Consider the following 15,054-nt stretch of genomic DNA (forward strand, 5'->3'; position numbering starts at 1 on the left):
CGTCTCTCTTGCTTGGGTCTCGATAAATCGATCGATATGTATATATAGACGACGTTGCACACTTGCATAGATAGCTAAGCTCAATCTTGTAGATAGCTAATAAGGCAGTCCTATATACCGGCTAAATAAGTTAGGTGGCTACAGATGGTCGACAGATTTCCAAGAATGGGAGGGAAGACAGAGTAAACAACTTAGCCATTAGGTTGTGGCCACGTTCTCGGTAGTTCTTCCGAGATTGATTCTTAAGGGGAGTTGACAATTCGACGACATGATATAAAAGTTCTTTGTTTTTTGTTCTATCGGCGCGGCGCAATCAACGACAAGCTAGGATAGATCGATGAATCCATCCTTCCAAGTCATTGCATGTGATACTCTCTTGATCTTAGATCTCATTTTATCAGGTGCAAATCAATTTCTCCGTGCAAACTATTGCATTCAAATCTCCTACTACCTAAAAAGAACGAAGTTAAAAGTGTCTCTGCCCCATTGTTGTTTCTGCCAGCCCGTGTGTCCGCCCCTCCGCCCCGTCCCCCGCCCCGCGCGTGGTCCCCCGTCTCCCGTCGCTGGTTCTGCCCACCGCGTACGATCTGCGCCCCTCCCCACCTCCGCCGACGGTTCGAGCCCTCGCCACGCTCACCTCGCGTCGCCGCCGCCTCGGGCCGACGCCGCCGTCCTCGGTGCGACGCCGTTGGCCGCCTGATCAATCCAGCGCCGCCACGACGATCCTCTCGACGGCGCGACTCGGTTTTGTGCCTACCCGTAGCCTGCTGTCCGCCGGAACGCCGCCACCGCCGTCGGCCGGATTCCGGCTAACCCTGTGAGTTCCCTCATCATCCTCTTCCTTTCCCCAACCCCCATCGATTTCATTGCGGCCATGGCCACGAGCTCTTCGATCTTTTCCATCTCATTCAACCCATGCACACAAGGTATTAGTGTTTGGGACTTTGGGTCCAAGCCAATTTCATCACTGCAGTCGACGGCCTTGGGGGTGATTTTCTGGCTGTTTTGAAGTGCATGTGTAGATGAATGACGTCGATTGTGTGCAGGAAGAAAAAAAGTGCATGTGTTGATGCTTGTTGCCTCGCTTGTAGTTGTAGCAAAATACCAGTAGCTTTTATTTTGGTACACTTTTACGAGGTAGTTTTGTGGCTTGGTGGCTTGACGGCAGCAGAACTGTCGTATTTTGAATGAGGCACACGTTCTGTCCCCAAAGTGTTCCCGATCACATTGCATCAAGTACAAAAAGCCCGAACCTATTTCCAGTACCTAAAGACAAGAAGTGTCCACGGCACTCTACCATACTTATAACAGAACAAAAGTGTAGTAACTTTTCTTTCATGTGCTTTATTGCTCATGTTTTATTGATATATTATAATTATTTCCAGTTGTGTGCAGATTCAGAGTAACTTTTGAATTGACTGATTTTTCTCCTCAAATAACTCTGGCTGAACATCAGCTGAATTTTCACCAGTAGGCAGCTTCCCTTGAGATAGTTGCAGGTTAAAAAAAATTGTCCTATTTATGTTGCCATCTTTCGACAAGTTGTGCGGTTCACAGCTCAAACAGTAATTACCTGTATCAGTAAACAACATAAAGATTTGAAGATGCTTTTCCAATGCTAAAAATCATAGATGGATTTTACATTGCAGAGGGTGTGCATGTTTTTCAATTCCTAAGGTCTGAACATCTCTGTCGTTGTTTGATCAAATCAATGTGGCCATGACTGGTTTCATCAAGGTATTGTTTCACTTGCATTGCCAATAACTGGTTATTTGATTTAGCCAACTATGTCATCTATATCTCACTTCAAAAATGATATGCTAATATATCTGGTATGCTTGAATCACTTACGACGTCTTACAAACTGCTATAACAGTTTGCTCAAAGTGATAAGCTGGTGCGGCCTAACAAAATAAGCATCCATACCTGCAGCCAAATTGTACAAAGTGTACAAATGCATTTCTAATCATCTCATCTTGTGCAATTTAATTGATGGTGGTGATATACTAATTTATCATGCATATGGAGGCTTCAGAGGAGTGGTTACATGACAGAATATTCAGAAATGTTTTTATTATAGGATATGAGATAATTTGTCAAGCATATGGAGGCTTAAAGAGGAGTGGTTACATGACTGAATATTCAGAACTATTCTCATCATAGTTTTTATTCAGATCAACTGAATTTTCTAAAGAAACTACAGTTATTGTCATGTATGAAATTTAATTGATGATGGCGGTGTACTAATGTTTCATATGGAGTCTTCAGATGTTTAGCTTATAGGACTGAATATTCAGAATTGTTTTCATTATATTAGAGTATTCAATTATATTAGAGTATTCAATGCAACTGAATTTGAAATCTTGGACATAATGATACACCTTATATGCGTCACCTTTTTATTTGATGTGATAGATCATGACTAAATATTAATTTTATAAAAAAGCATGCTGTTTGTGCTGAGTTCTTTGACTCATGAGCTCATGGCTTATCTGATTTCTTTGACTCATGGTTATGGTTGTGTTGTTTCAAATATTTTATGATTATGAATGGAGTAATGCTTTGCTTCGTCAATGCAAATGTGTATGATTTTGGATTACTCATTACTATGACTGAAATGGGGAGACATCAACATCATTGTGCAGTTTTTATGCTGTTATTGGTTAGGAAAAACTACTAGCAATATACAGACCTTAGTTTACTCTTGGCCAAGCTAATAACATCTTAATCTGCATGAGGGGTACTGCATGACATTCTTCAAATTTATACTGTGCAGAATTCTTTTTTTACTCCCAGTGATAATCCTGGTGAGTGCATGCATCAGAAGAACATGAGTGATATGATTGGAGAACCAGATGGACTTGATCTTGACGAGAATAGTGATTGGTTGCATACCAATCACTCCTACGTAAGGGGAAATGCCGGACATGGGGGTACTGCATCGACGCCGACAGGTAAACGGCTGGTGATGTTGCATTTATCAGAATTACGACAGCTAAGAAATATGTAGATTTGTAGATACACGTGCTAACCGGACCTTTTTTTGTCAGTGCTTTCTCAAGATCGTGCTGTCGATGGAGATTCCATTAATGTCTTGACCAATGCGGACTCACAAGATGTTCCAGGTTAGTGATTTTGTGGTTAGTGATTTGGTTAAACTGCACATATTCCTGTTAAGCATGCATTCTTGAGGTGAACTCCTAAACTCAACCATGGTGATGAAACTGCACACATACACTGTGATTGATAGTGCTTTTATAAAGATCATCAGATCAGTATAGGTGCTGTTTGGCTGCACAAATAAGTTGTAGCCGTGAAGAAGTAAAGTTCAAATTGACAAGCTTATCGTTCCTTTGTTCTTTTTCACAATTTGAAAGTCATCAAGCATGAATTTTTGAATGATCAAATTGAAATAATCGAGATCCATCGGAAGATCTTCCCTTATATCTCCTGCAGTTTCCTGAGAGTCAAATTAATCGAATATGGCTTGGAATTTCGAACCCATACTTTCCTGTAATTTGAATGTATTCCAATATTTGATAAAAATATTAGTATCAGGAATTCTGCATGAACAAAAAAATACACAGGGAGACATGTAAAAGCTAATGACCTATCTATGTTTATGAATAATTGACGAAGTGTATTGCTCTACTCTTTAGTTTACTGATAGTTCATGTGTGTGCTTTGCTTGCATAATACAGACGTTTTGACTATATATGTTTTGCTATTTACATCCCAGGGGCTGAGAGCGCACCCGATTCACAGTCAGCGATCAATGACAAAAAGCAACGTAAGCGGGAAAGAGACAGCAAGGTATGCAGCAATGTCTCAAGAAGAGAAAAATGCAAGAAATCTAAGGCTGCGTGAAGCGCGTCAAAAAAAGAAAGGTGCTGGATGCATTATATATTTGTTTGCTTACATATATTACCCTGTGATCTGGATGGGTCACAATTTTATGGGTTGCTACCAATTAGTTGCATCTTTTAAAGTTCCAACCTGTTCATGGCATGAAGTCATGAATTTGTACTTGTATTTACAATACTATATACTATAGAATACAACTAACTTTGGTTTTCGAATATGTTTGGTCTTCAGAATTTCTAAATCCCATGAAAACAAACAGTTCTCGTGCTCCATTGGGCGATTTGACAAACCAAACTAATGGAGGTAAATAACTAATGAATATTCATGATTGATCGATTAATTGCATTGCAAAAACAGAAGTACTGACTATAGATGTTTTGCTATTTACATCGCAGGAGCTGAGAGCGCACCCGATTCACAGTCAGCAAACAATGACAAAAACCAACGTAAGCGGGAAATGGAAAGAGCAAGGTATGCAGCAATGTCTCAAGAAGAGAAGAATGCAAGAATTCAGAGGGTGTGTGAAGCGCGTCGAAAAAAGAAAGGTAGTGGATGCATTACATATTTGTGGTGTTACAAATACATTACCCTGAAATCTGGATGGGTCAATATCTCATGGTTTGCTACTAATTAGTTGCATCTTTTAATACTTCTATCTGCTTCGTGCCATGAACTCATATATTTCTACTTATATTTACTATACTATGGAATGCGGCTAATTTTGATTTTTTGGAATATATGTGTGTGGTTTTCAGAATATTAGAATCCCATGTTGATTTTTTGGTATATATGTGTGTGGTTTTCAGAATATCAGAATCTCATGGAAACAAATTGTTCTCGTGCTCCATTTGGCGATTTGACAAACCACACTAATGGAGGTAACCAATGATTAACGTGATAGGAGGGGTTAATTGTATTAGAAAAACAAACGCCCTGACTATATATGTTCTGCTGCTTCCAATGTCAGGGGCTGAGAGCGCACACAATTCACCGTCAGTAAACAGTGATAATAAGCATCGTAAGCGACAAAGGGAGAGAGCAAGGTATGCAGCAAAGTCACAAGAAGAGAAGAATGCAGGAAATCTGAGGCTGCGTGAAGCGTGTAAAAAAAAAGAAAGGTGCTAGATGCATTCAAAAATTGTGGTGTTACAAATATATTACCTGTAATTTGGATGGGTCAAGATTTCAGGGTTCTTACAAATTAGTTGGACATTTTAGTACTTTTACTTGCTTCGTAATATTTTCTCATGTATTTCTATTTTGATTTTGGAGTATGTGTGCTTGTCATCATATGAGTAAATACGATGCCAAATCATATGAGTAAAAGAATATGATGCCAAGTAGAGTTTCTTGCACTTCATTTGGTGAACCAGATTTTAGTTTGAGTTTTACTGCTTTGTATTCTACTACTTTGTATTCTTATGTTTGTACAAACTACTATTTGTAGAGGAGGCTGGTGCATTGAACAATGAAAATGTTCATCCTAATAAAAGAAAACGAAGTGAGTTGAGAAAGAATAGATGGCAGCCTCACTCCATTGCCATGGAGAATCCACATTATGTCCCTGAAATTTTGGATCCAGCTAAGGATGGTGCAAAAATAGGTGCTGAATTAAGTGCAGCCGATGTGACTATACCCCAGTTTGAATGGACACCATCCGATTGGACGCCAATCTACGTACCACCATCACGTGAAGAACAATCATCTGATCTTGACGCCCCAAAAATGCTTGCTGGCCACTTGAACCATAGGCATCATGTTACACACGGAGAAAGACATTCATTGTTAACACGTCGAAATCGACATTTTGCGTCAAATATGGCAAAAAAATCTTGTCAGGCAGTACATGAAGATCAAGGCATTTGTGAGGATAATAAGGAAGATGTCAGTTTACCGCAAACCCTGACTCAATCAATTGATACTATTCAAGGTAATTACAATTACTACAGTTTCATGCTGATACATCTATTATAACTTAAAACCTGTCTTAACAAAAAAAATCGTGTTATATGTTTTATAGATAGTCTTGATCAAAGCCAACCAAAATATATGCGGGATCCAGCTTGTACAAATGGTATATATTATCTTAATTTCTTTATTTTCTTATATTATAATTATTAATTCTTTAGCACATGACAATATCTATTTCATTAACCTGTGTGCCTAACTCACAGCCGAGGATGATTGCGCCGAGGATGATTGCGATGAGGATGTGATATTCGAGGAGGACGATGAGGAGTTTGAAGGATACCTCTTTGCAGGCCAAGGTACATATATTTCGGTATGAAAACAAATTCCAAGATGCTTTAATAGCATCGCTAAATATGTCTAACACGTTACTGCTTAAATACCCCACTTTAGATGACGACACGGAAGAGGAAGTCCCACGATGATGGTTCTGGTTCAATCCTAGATGTATCAGATCTGTACGACGCAGTGTATGCCAATATGCCTGAGGATACCCATATGTTGGAGCCTGTTGAGAACTGCCCGAAATGCAACGCGAAGAAGTTTGAGTTCGAGCCCCCCGGATTCTGCTGCCGCAGCGGGAAGATTGAGCTATCCACACCTGATACACCACCCGAGCTCATGAGGCTGTGGTCAAGTTCAGATGCTAATGCTAGGCACTTTCGTGCGAACAACAGATTTTTCAATGGGCATTTCTCATTTACTTCACTGTATTGTCAGAATGAAAATCTCAGGAGTTTCGGGCAGAATGAAAATCTTGATGACTATCATGTGGAATTGAACCTTGATCAGCGGTTAGACTAGAGAACATATAACACACCGCTCACATCCGAAGTGGCTGCTGTATGGGTAGAAGGGAGCGAGCGTCGAGGTCAATTCGAGCACAGTGCTCTCCTACAAGGGAAGGATAGGTTTATACATGGCATCCGGTCATATCATGGGTGCTACGACGCACTCTTGTATCCTCTGTTTTTTCCAAGAGGTGAACTGGGGTGGCACAACATGATTCCAAAGGCAGGTGTTACTATGGAAGAAGTGAATGACGCTCGTGAGATACGCAGACAACGTGGGCAGGGTAATGGTGATGATGATCTAGGTAATTTATTTTGACATAACTCAAGCAGTGTATCTCGCAAGACGTGCAATCATGGTCACTAATATAATATTCTTGTATGTGCAGATTCTGTCGGAAATTTATGTGTGTCTGTACGTGATTACTACTGCTATAAGTTTCAGATGCGGCCATGAATATTTAACCCAATATTGCATGGCAAGCGTCTTTTTCAGCAGTTTGCTGTGGACACATACGTCAAGATCAAGAGCTCTCATTTAGATTACATTCGTAATAACCAGGATCAGATAAGGGTAGATCTATACCAAGGTCTTGTTGACAGTCTTCATGCCGGCGAGGGTCGAGCAGATGCAGTTGGCAAGCGTACTGTGCTGGGTACGTCATTCATCGGAGGGCCTCGGGATATGAGGCGGCGGTATATGGATGCTATGGCATTGGTGCGAAAGTATGGTAGACCTGATATATTTCTCACAATGACCTGCAATCCTAATTGGGATGAGATCAGGAGTTCACTTTACCCGGGCCAGACACCACAGGATCGTCCAGATCTCGTCGCCCGGGTCTTTAGGGCAAAACTTGAGGAGTTGAAGAAAAGAGGGGATTGCCGCATGCCCATTGATTGCTTATAATGCGCAACAAGTTCAAACTCACGTGTCTCGAGCAGTATGACCTTCTTATATCAGCCGAGCTACCGAATAAGAAGAAGTACCCGGAGCTGTACAAGATGGTCACCAAGCATATAATGCATGGGTCGTGCGGTTTGCTAAATATGAATTGCCCGTGCACGAAGGGTCATGGTTCATGCAAGAACCACTACCCGCGCCCTTTCTGTGAGGCCACCTCGCAGGGCAAGAATTCTTATCCCGTTTATAGGCGACGTGATGACGGGCGTGAGGAAAAAATCCGGGGCCATGAGCTGGACAATCAATGGGTCGTCCCTTACAACCCTTACCTATTGCGGTTGTTCAACTGCCACATCAATGTTGAGGCATGTGGGAGCATTAAGTCTGTGAAATATTTGTTCAAATACATATACAAGGGGCATGACTGAGCGTCCGTGGCTGTGAGAGAATCTGACAAGGAGGACGAGAAGGGAAACATCGACAAGATCAAGCAATACAGAGACGCCAGGTGGGTTACACCTCCACATGCGCTGTGGAGGATATACGGATTTGACTTGAATAAGGTCCATCCGCCCGTGAAGCAGCTGTAGCTTCATCTTCCTAACATGCACATGGTCTCATTCCATCAACGCCAGAAGATCAAAGATGTGGTTAGCCGTCCAGGGGTCGAACAGTCAATGCTGACGGCGTACTTCGAGGCAAATAGGTTACACGAGAAAGCTCGTGGAATCCTCTACCGTGACTTCCCAAAGCATTTTACTTGGCAATCTAATGGAAAATTCTGGCAGTGGAGAAAATATAAAAACCGTGGCCAAGTTGGTAGAATTGTCTCGGCTCATCCGGCTGAAGGTGAACGCTACTATCTTCGTGTTCTCTTAAACCACATCACCGGTGCTACCTCATATCAGCATTTGAGGACGGTGGACGGTGTGTTGCAGCCGATATTTCGAGAGGCCGCAGAAAAAAGGGGTTTGATCAAAGAGGACACCACACTTGATGATTGCCTTACAGAAGCCACAATGTACCAGATGCCATCCTCACTGCGAAGGCTATCTGCAACGATTTTGGTATTCTGCGAGCCAAGTGATGTGTTCGGGCTATGGCAGAAACATATAAATGCAATGTCAGAGGACTACCGACGCAACTGTCCTTTCTCCACGGCTGTGGAACAAATGGTGCTGATTGACCTTAGAAATATGTTGCAATCGATGGGGAAGGACATAAAGTCATTCCCACTACCCAATATCGATGACACCTATGACACAGCAAGCGGTATCCCACATGAGATCTTTGAGGAGGCAAGCATAGCTCCCAGTGCAGATGATGTGGCGTTGTCCGAGTCCTTGAACAGCGAGCAGAGGGCTGCATATGATGAGATCATGGCCGCGATTGACACGGATGAAGGCGGCTTGTTCTTTGTGGATGGACCCGGCGGCACTGGGAAGACTTTTCTTTACAGGGCCCTGCTCGCTAGAGTACGTAGTGAGAACAAGCTTGCTGTGGCGACAACTACATCTGGTGTTGCCGCCTCCATCATGCCTGGTGGAAGAACCGCCCACTCACACTTCAAAATACCACTTACTATTGAGGATGGTGGATTATGTAGCTTCACGAAACAAAGTGGTACTACAAAGCTACTACGGGGAACATCTCTTATAATTTGGGATGAGGCTACTATGACAAAGAGGCAAGCGGTGGAGGCTCTTGACAAAAGCTTGACGGATATAATGGATCGACCGGAGATGCCGTTTGGTGGGAAGACTGTTGTTTTCGGTGGAGATTTCAGGCAGGTCCTCCCTGTTATCCGGAAGGGGTCGAGGGCTCAAATAGTCGACGCTTCACTGCGGAGGTCGTACCTTTGGGATTCGATGCGGCATCTAAAGTTGGTGCGTAACATGCGGGCACAGAGCGACCCATGGTTTGCAGATTATCTCTTGCGCATCGGTGGTGGAACAGAGGAGGTAAATGGTGATGGAGATGTCTGTCTCCTGGACCATATATGTGTGCCTTATTCTGGATATGGTAAGGATCTTGATAGATTGATTGAATGCATGTTCCCAAAGCTAAATGAGAACATGGCAAGCAAAAACTACATCACTTCAAGGGTGATTTTGTCAACACGAAATGAGCGGGTAGATATGATTAATATGAAGATGATTAGTAGTTTTTGAGGGGACGAGATGGTTTATCATAGCTTCGACTCTGCAATTAATGATCCACATATCTATTACCCCTCGGAGTTTCTTAACACCTTGACCCCAAATGGTTTACCTCCACACGTGCTAAAGCTTAAGATCGGCTGCCCAATCATATTGCTTAGAAATATCGACCCTGCGAATGGACTCTGCAACAGAACGAGACTGGTGGTACGAGGATTCGCAAAGAACTCAATCAACGCTGAAATTGTATTGGGCCAACATGCTGGAAAGCGGGTTTTTCTCCCTCGCATACCCTTATGCCCATCAGATGATGAGATGTTCCCGTTCTAGTTCAAGAGGAAGCAATTCCCTATTAGGCTCAGCTTTGCCATGACGGTTAACAAGGCACAAGGGCAAACTATTCCCAACGTGGGGGTGTATTTACCCGAACCCGTGTTCTCACATGGTCAGTTGTACATTGTGCTATCTAGAGCAACTGCCAGATCAAACATTAAGATCCTCGCACTCCCACCTAATGCTGATGAAGGCGACAAGGAAGATGAAAACAAGGATAAGAAGAAATCCCAGAAGAAGGACAAGAGAAAACCAAGTGTGAAGGAGAGGAAAAAAATGTTGGATAATGAGAAGAAAAAGATGCCGATGAGAAATGGTACATACACAAAGAATATTGTGTATAAGGAGGTCCTAACGCTATAGATGATAATCCGCCTTCATCATGGTTCTGTAATTTGCAGCTCTGGATTGCAATGTGCTTGCATACTACTAACAAATCTGTAAATTCTTCAATTGGTACCAAACAGTGTAAGTATCAAAAGTTGTAAAGATTGTTGTTGTGTTGTAAATTGATCTGGGATAATATGTCCGAACAAAATGCTGCATATTACTGCAAGTCTGCAGCTTTCTTACGGCTGATTACACAAAGCTAGGAAACCAAAACAATCTTAACATGATGGTCAAGGATGCTGTTGAGCCATCTTAAATATGCAGATTTAGTTTTATGCAAGTGAGTTGAATTCTTATAAAAGTTTACTTCCTACGGACATAAAAATTATCTTAGCCACATCGTAGGAAGAGATATAAAATAGAATATAGTGTACACTTGTTTGAATATTTAGTTGACCTTGGTGACAATGGTGAATATTTGTTGACATATTTACATCTTTTTATAATTGAATCTTTAGCTCAGACTGTTGGTATCCAGTTGAATGTTTGATTTGCATTATAATTTGTTCTTGTATACTCTTTTTCTGTGTTAAGAAAATCAACTCCCGTAGCAACGCACGAGCATTCAACTAGTCTATACTATAAAAGTTGAAACAATTGAAACTCTTACCAAGACGAGGCTCATCTTACCCCTCACGGAGACCCCACTTGTCAGCAGGCCAAAAGGTTTGATGAAAGAGAGGGGGAGATTGGTTTCGTCAATATTTTCCACCAAAATTCTAATACTTTTTGCACCGGGAATATTTTATACTCACCTCTCGTATCCGCGTATTATTTTTCTTTAGCTCATACTTTACTTTCCTTTGAATATGCATTCACTCATAATTCACATCATTATTTGTTTGGAGGATAATAATTGATATCATTGTTTATGGAAGGAAAAAAAGGCATGTATTATTTTTGGAAGGAAAAATAAATGACATTATTGCTTGAAGGAATGAAAATTAAATACGTGCCTGTGGCGGCACGTACACCTCCGCTAGTGGTAAAAACATGCATGAAAATACTATTTATTTTTTTTTTCTGAAAAAAGGACATATAGCAGTTTGTAGTAATTAGAGTGACAAACACAAACATTTAGGGTTATTTTCAGAAGATATATATTAAGAAACCGCATGCAACCACGGGCAAAAGGCAAAAATAATCGTCAGGTTTTTGAGTGTTTGACAGTTCAAGGTCATTTAAATGGCACTTATCCTTGGATCAATATTATTGCTAGCTAGCTAGTTCGAACTACGGTGCATATATATATGCCTACACATCGGAAAACGACGATCCACTGTTTGAAGTGCTTAATCATATTTTAGATTGCCGGAGTTCAGTTGACATTATTTGACATTGATGATGAGATGTTAATGACCAAATAAAAGTTCAACAAAACGCTGCTGGGCTGGCAATAATGTTCGCACGACTAATAAAAGTAAAATGAATGTTGGCAAGTAGCTATTTAGGTATAGGCCGGGCAAGCTGTGGCTCATACTCCCTCCTTCCCTGTTTATAAGGCATACACGTATATCAAGATTCAAACTTTGTCATCTTTGACCAATAATTTGACTATTAAATTTTTATTTTTATAATGCAAATTTCATATGATTGGATTCATAATCAAATATATTTTACAATGATTATAAGTTTATAATCAAAAGTGATATAATATATGATAAATAAATGGTCAAAGTGTTGTTTAGAAGACCGTGTCATGTTCCACCATGCCTTATAAACGGGGAAGGAGGGAGTAATAAGTTAGAACGACGTGCACCACACAGTTATAGCAAAATGTTTCTTAAACACAGTATACTTAATGTACATTTACCGTGCTTAGGGCATATACAACACAGAGACGACCTCGTCGACTTCCCTCGTACATGATGAAATACGACCCGAGCCTTATTAATCACGGAGAGAGAGTGAAGCCGTCGCTTCTTCCGACGACGGCAAAAGCCTGTGCTCCGATGCAAAGCGACGTATCCTAGCGCCCGCTGTACGAGCCGCTGCGGTTGGCGGCGGCCGTGAGAATCCCGTGCACAAAGTTCATCCCCCTTCTGGTCATCGGTCCTTCCCACCCCTGCGGCATGGGGCGGCGACTCGCACTACAGGAGAAGAAGCAAACAAGAGGAGTCATCTCAGGGAAGAAGAACAGCGCCAGGCCGGTAGTTGGGCCCTGAGATGGCCTGTGGGCCGTGTGTTTAGTGTCCTGACTGTGATCTTCATGTGAAGCTATAAAATGAAATAATAAAATATATTGCAATCCTCCTTTAAACATTGTATACATTCTCTTCAACTAACAAAATGCATTCTCACATGTATGTACTAAAATTGTTACAAAGATCAAATTATATACAAGATCACCATGAATTTTGTGTTGGGGGCTGGATTAAATATCTTAGAGACAGCCAAACAGACAACTCATTATACAAGCTGTCTATATGTGACAAATAGAGAACAACTGTCTAAACTATTGTACATGCCCTTACTTTTTTATATACGACTTGCCTCCTCTATTGCGCCATCCGTTAACAGGAGGTACGTACTAGTATAAGATTAACAACCTCCTCGTACATTAAGGGGTTAATTGGAACTGTGCCATTATAATTTTACCGTATTTGAAGCGCGCCACTACTTCTCAAGAAACTACGCTTGTGCCATTACAATTGATCTGCTGTTGGAAATACGCCATTTTCTACGTCTTAGGCTCACATGCAGGCGTCCTTATTTCTGTAGGGACTAAAATACCCCTGCTACTGTTCACTCCCTCCCCACTGACATACGGCCCCACACATCATCTGCCTCCTCAATCCTTTCTTCTCCTCTCCCCCTCAATGACCTCCCAGATCTTGCCGAGACCTTGTCCCGGCCCTCGAGCATCTGCCCGGCGCCCTCCACCACCTACGCCCCGTCGTCGCCGTCCGACCCTCCGCCTCCACCGGCCGGGAGGCCACGGGGCAGAGGCACCCCGAATCGGTGGCCGAGTAGCAGATGCCGGCCTCGTCGGAAGTGCAGGTGCAGCTCCCCCTGGTCGCACACCGGCCCCTCCTCGTCGGTTCCCCCCACCATGGGCTCCTCCTGCTCGCACACCGGTCCACCGCCGCGCTCCTCTTGCTTGCGTGCTGCCGGGCCCCCTACTCGTCGCCGTGTGCTACTGCACCCGCCCTGCTCGCTGCCGCGTGCTCCTCCTGCTTGCCGATTCCGAGCTCCGGCTGCGAGCTCCGCCGGTTCTCGCCGCTGCCGCCGGCACGCAATAAGCAGCACATCCCAAAGCCGCCACCGTCCTTCATGGCGGCGCACACCACGGCGAGCTCGGCCGCAGCCTCCCGCACCTCGGCCTCCCGCTCGCCGGTGAAAGGGGCACACCGCGGCGCCAGGAGGAGCGTGCATGGCGGCGAGCAGGGTGGGTGCGGCGGCGGGCGAGCTAGAGGAGTGCGGCGGCGGGCGAGCAGGAGGAGCGCGGCGGCGGACCAGCGTGCAATGGTGCGAGCAGGAGCCCATGTGCGGACCAGCGGATGTGGCATGTGGGGAAGGAAAAGGATGGGGATGACATGTGGGGGCCACATGTCAGTGAGTAGAGAGATGACAGTAGCATGGACATTTTGGTCCATACGAAAATACGGAGGGGGCGGGGTCGTATTGATACGCCTGCAACTGGGCCCAATATGGTGTCGAGCGTACATAATGGCGTATTTCCAACAGCAGGTGAATTGTAATGGCAGGAGCGTAGTTTCTCGAGAAGTAATGGCGCGCTTCAAATACGATAAAATTATAATGGCACATATCCAATTAACCCTACATTAAGATGTTAGATGGTTGGTGTTTAACGATCTTAACTTGCATCACACTAGTTTTACAAACAAAATTGAAAGCGAATCACATATATGTCGTCAGGATCATTTTACTCATATATACATGTGACAACTTTAATAGTTAATCATGCCAATGTTATTACATAATCGTCAAACATCATTACAAAATGACCCGTTCTGAAAGAAAAATGCATAGATATATTGAAGTCACCTTTAGTGGAATGGGACACTATATATCCGTAGACAACTGACCTAGAACGGTGCATCTAATCGAAATCGTCTTCTTTAATGAAGTGCACCTAGTCATGTACTCATGTGTGGGGATATTGGGTTGGGTGGGGGGTGGGGTGGGGGGGGGGTGTTAAAGAGGGTTGAGTAACTGAGTACAATGAATTGCATTCCGCAAGTGTGGACAAAAAATATAACATAGGAGGGGCTTTTAGGTTTAACACACTCTTAAGCAACATCTTCTAATTTTATTTTAAGTCCTTAGCACCTATATATTTATTACTAGATGTGAAACCACCAGCTCAATCAGATCCAAATTCCCAGAAATTCATCCGAGCAAACCACCATCAAACCAAAAGTTTGAGGTCTAAACGGGCATATTTGATAGTTGGGGACGAATTTGAATCTTAGAAGGAAGTTGAGGGATGAAAGTGACTAGTTTTCCCATCAAACCACCATCAAACCAAAGTTAGGATGAAAGTTGAGGATCAGCTGAATTGGAGTGAGAAAGTAAGATGAGGTCAAGGGGGGATAATGTTAGATTGGTCTCCACCCAGACTTGGCCCAAAGGCCGAGTCAGACCTTGAACCGCGCCCTGATCGGGGGCGCACAACCAAAAC

At 43.0% G+C, this 15,054-nt stretch overlaps 2 protein-coding genes across 5 annotated transcripts; both read left to right on the forward strand.

Annotated features, from left to right (window-relative positions):
• The first annotated feature begins 528 nt into the window (after positions 1-528).
• On the forward strand, positions 529-5,255 carry LOC120698580. Of its 4 annotated transcripts, XM_039982265.1 has the most exons (9): positions 529-817; positions 1,650-1,737; positions 2,777-2,954; positions 3,051-3,125; positions 3,740-3,887; positions 4,096-4,167; positions 4,260-4,409; positions 4,671-4,742; positions 4,832-5,255. In XM_039982265.1, the coding sequence occupies exons 4-9, from the start codon at positions 3,102-3,104 to the stop codon at positions 4,987-4,989; spliced, it is 624 nt and encodes a 207-aa protein (XP_039838199.1). In that variant the 5' UTR covers positions 529-817; positions 1,650-1,737; positions 2,777-2,954; positions 3,051-3,101; the 3' UTR covers positions 4,990-5,255. The 4 variants fall into 4 exon arrangements, with proteins under 4 accessions (XP_039838199.1, XP_039838197.1, XP_039838198.1 ...); XM_039982263.1 differs by having other exon boundaries at positions 1,650-2,954; XM_039982264.1 differs by lacking the exon at positions 1,650-1,737.
• Positions 5,256-8,546: 3,291 nt separating this feature from the next.
• LOC120700755 lies at positions 8,547-10,382 on the forward strand. Its single transcript, XM_039984988.1, has 2 exons — positions 8,547-9,632; positions 10,137-10,382. Exons 1-2 carry the CDS (start codon positions 8,547-8,549, stop codon positions 10,380-10,382), a joined length of 1,332 nt encoding a protein of 443 aa, XP_039840922.1.
• Positions 10,383-15,054: the final 4,672 nt, after the last annotated feature.

Source organism: Panicum virgatum, chromosome 3K (assembly GCF_016808335.1).
Source record: "Panicum virgatum strain AP13 chromosome 3K, P.virgatum_v5, whole genome shotgun sequence".
Lineage (NCBI taxonomy): Eukaryota > Viridiplantae > Streptophyta > Magnoliopsida > Poales > Poaceae > Panicum > Panicum virgatum.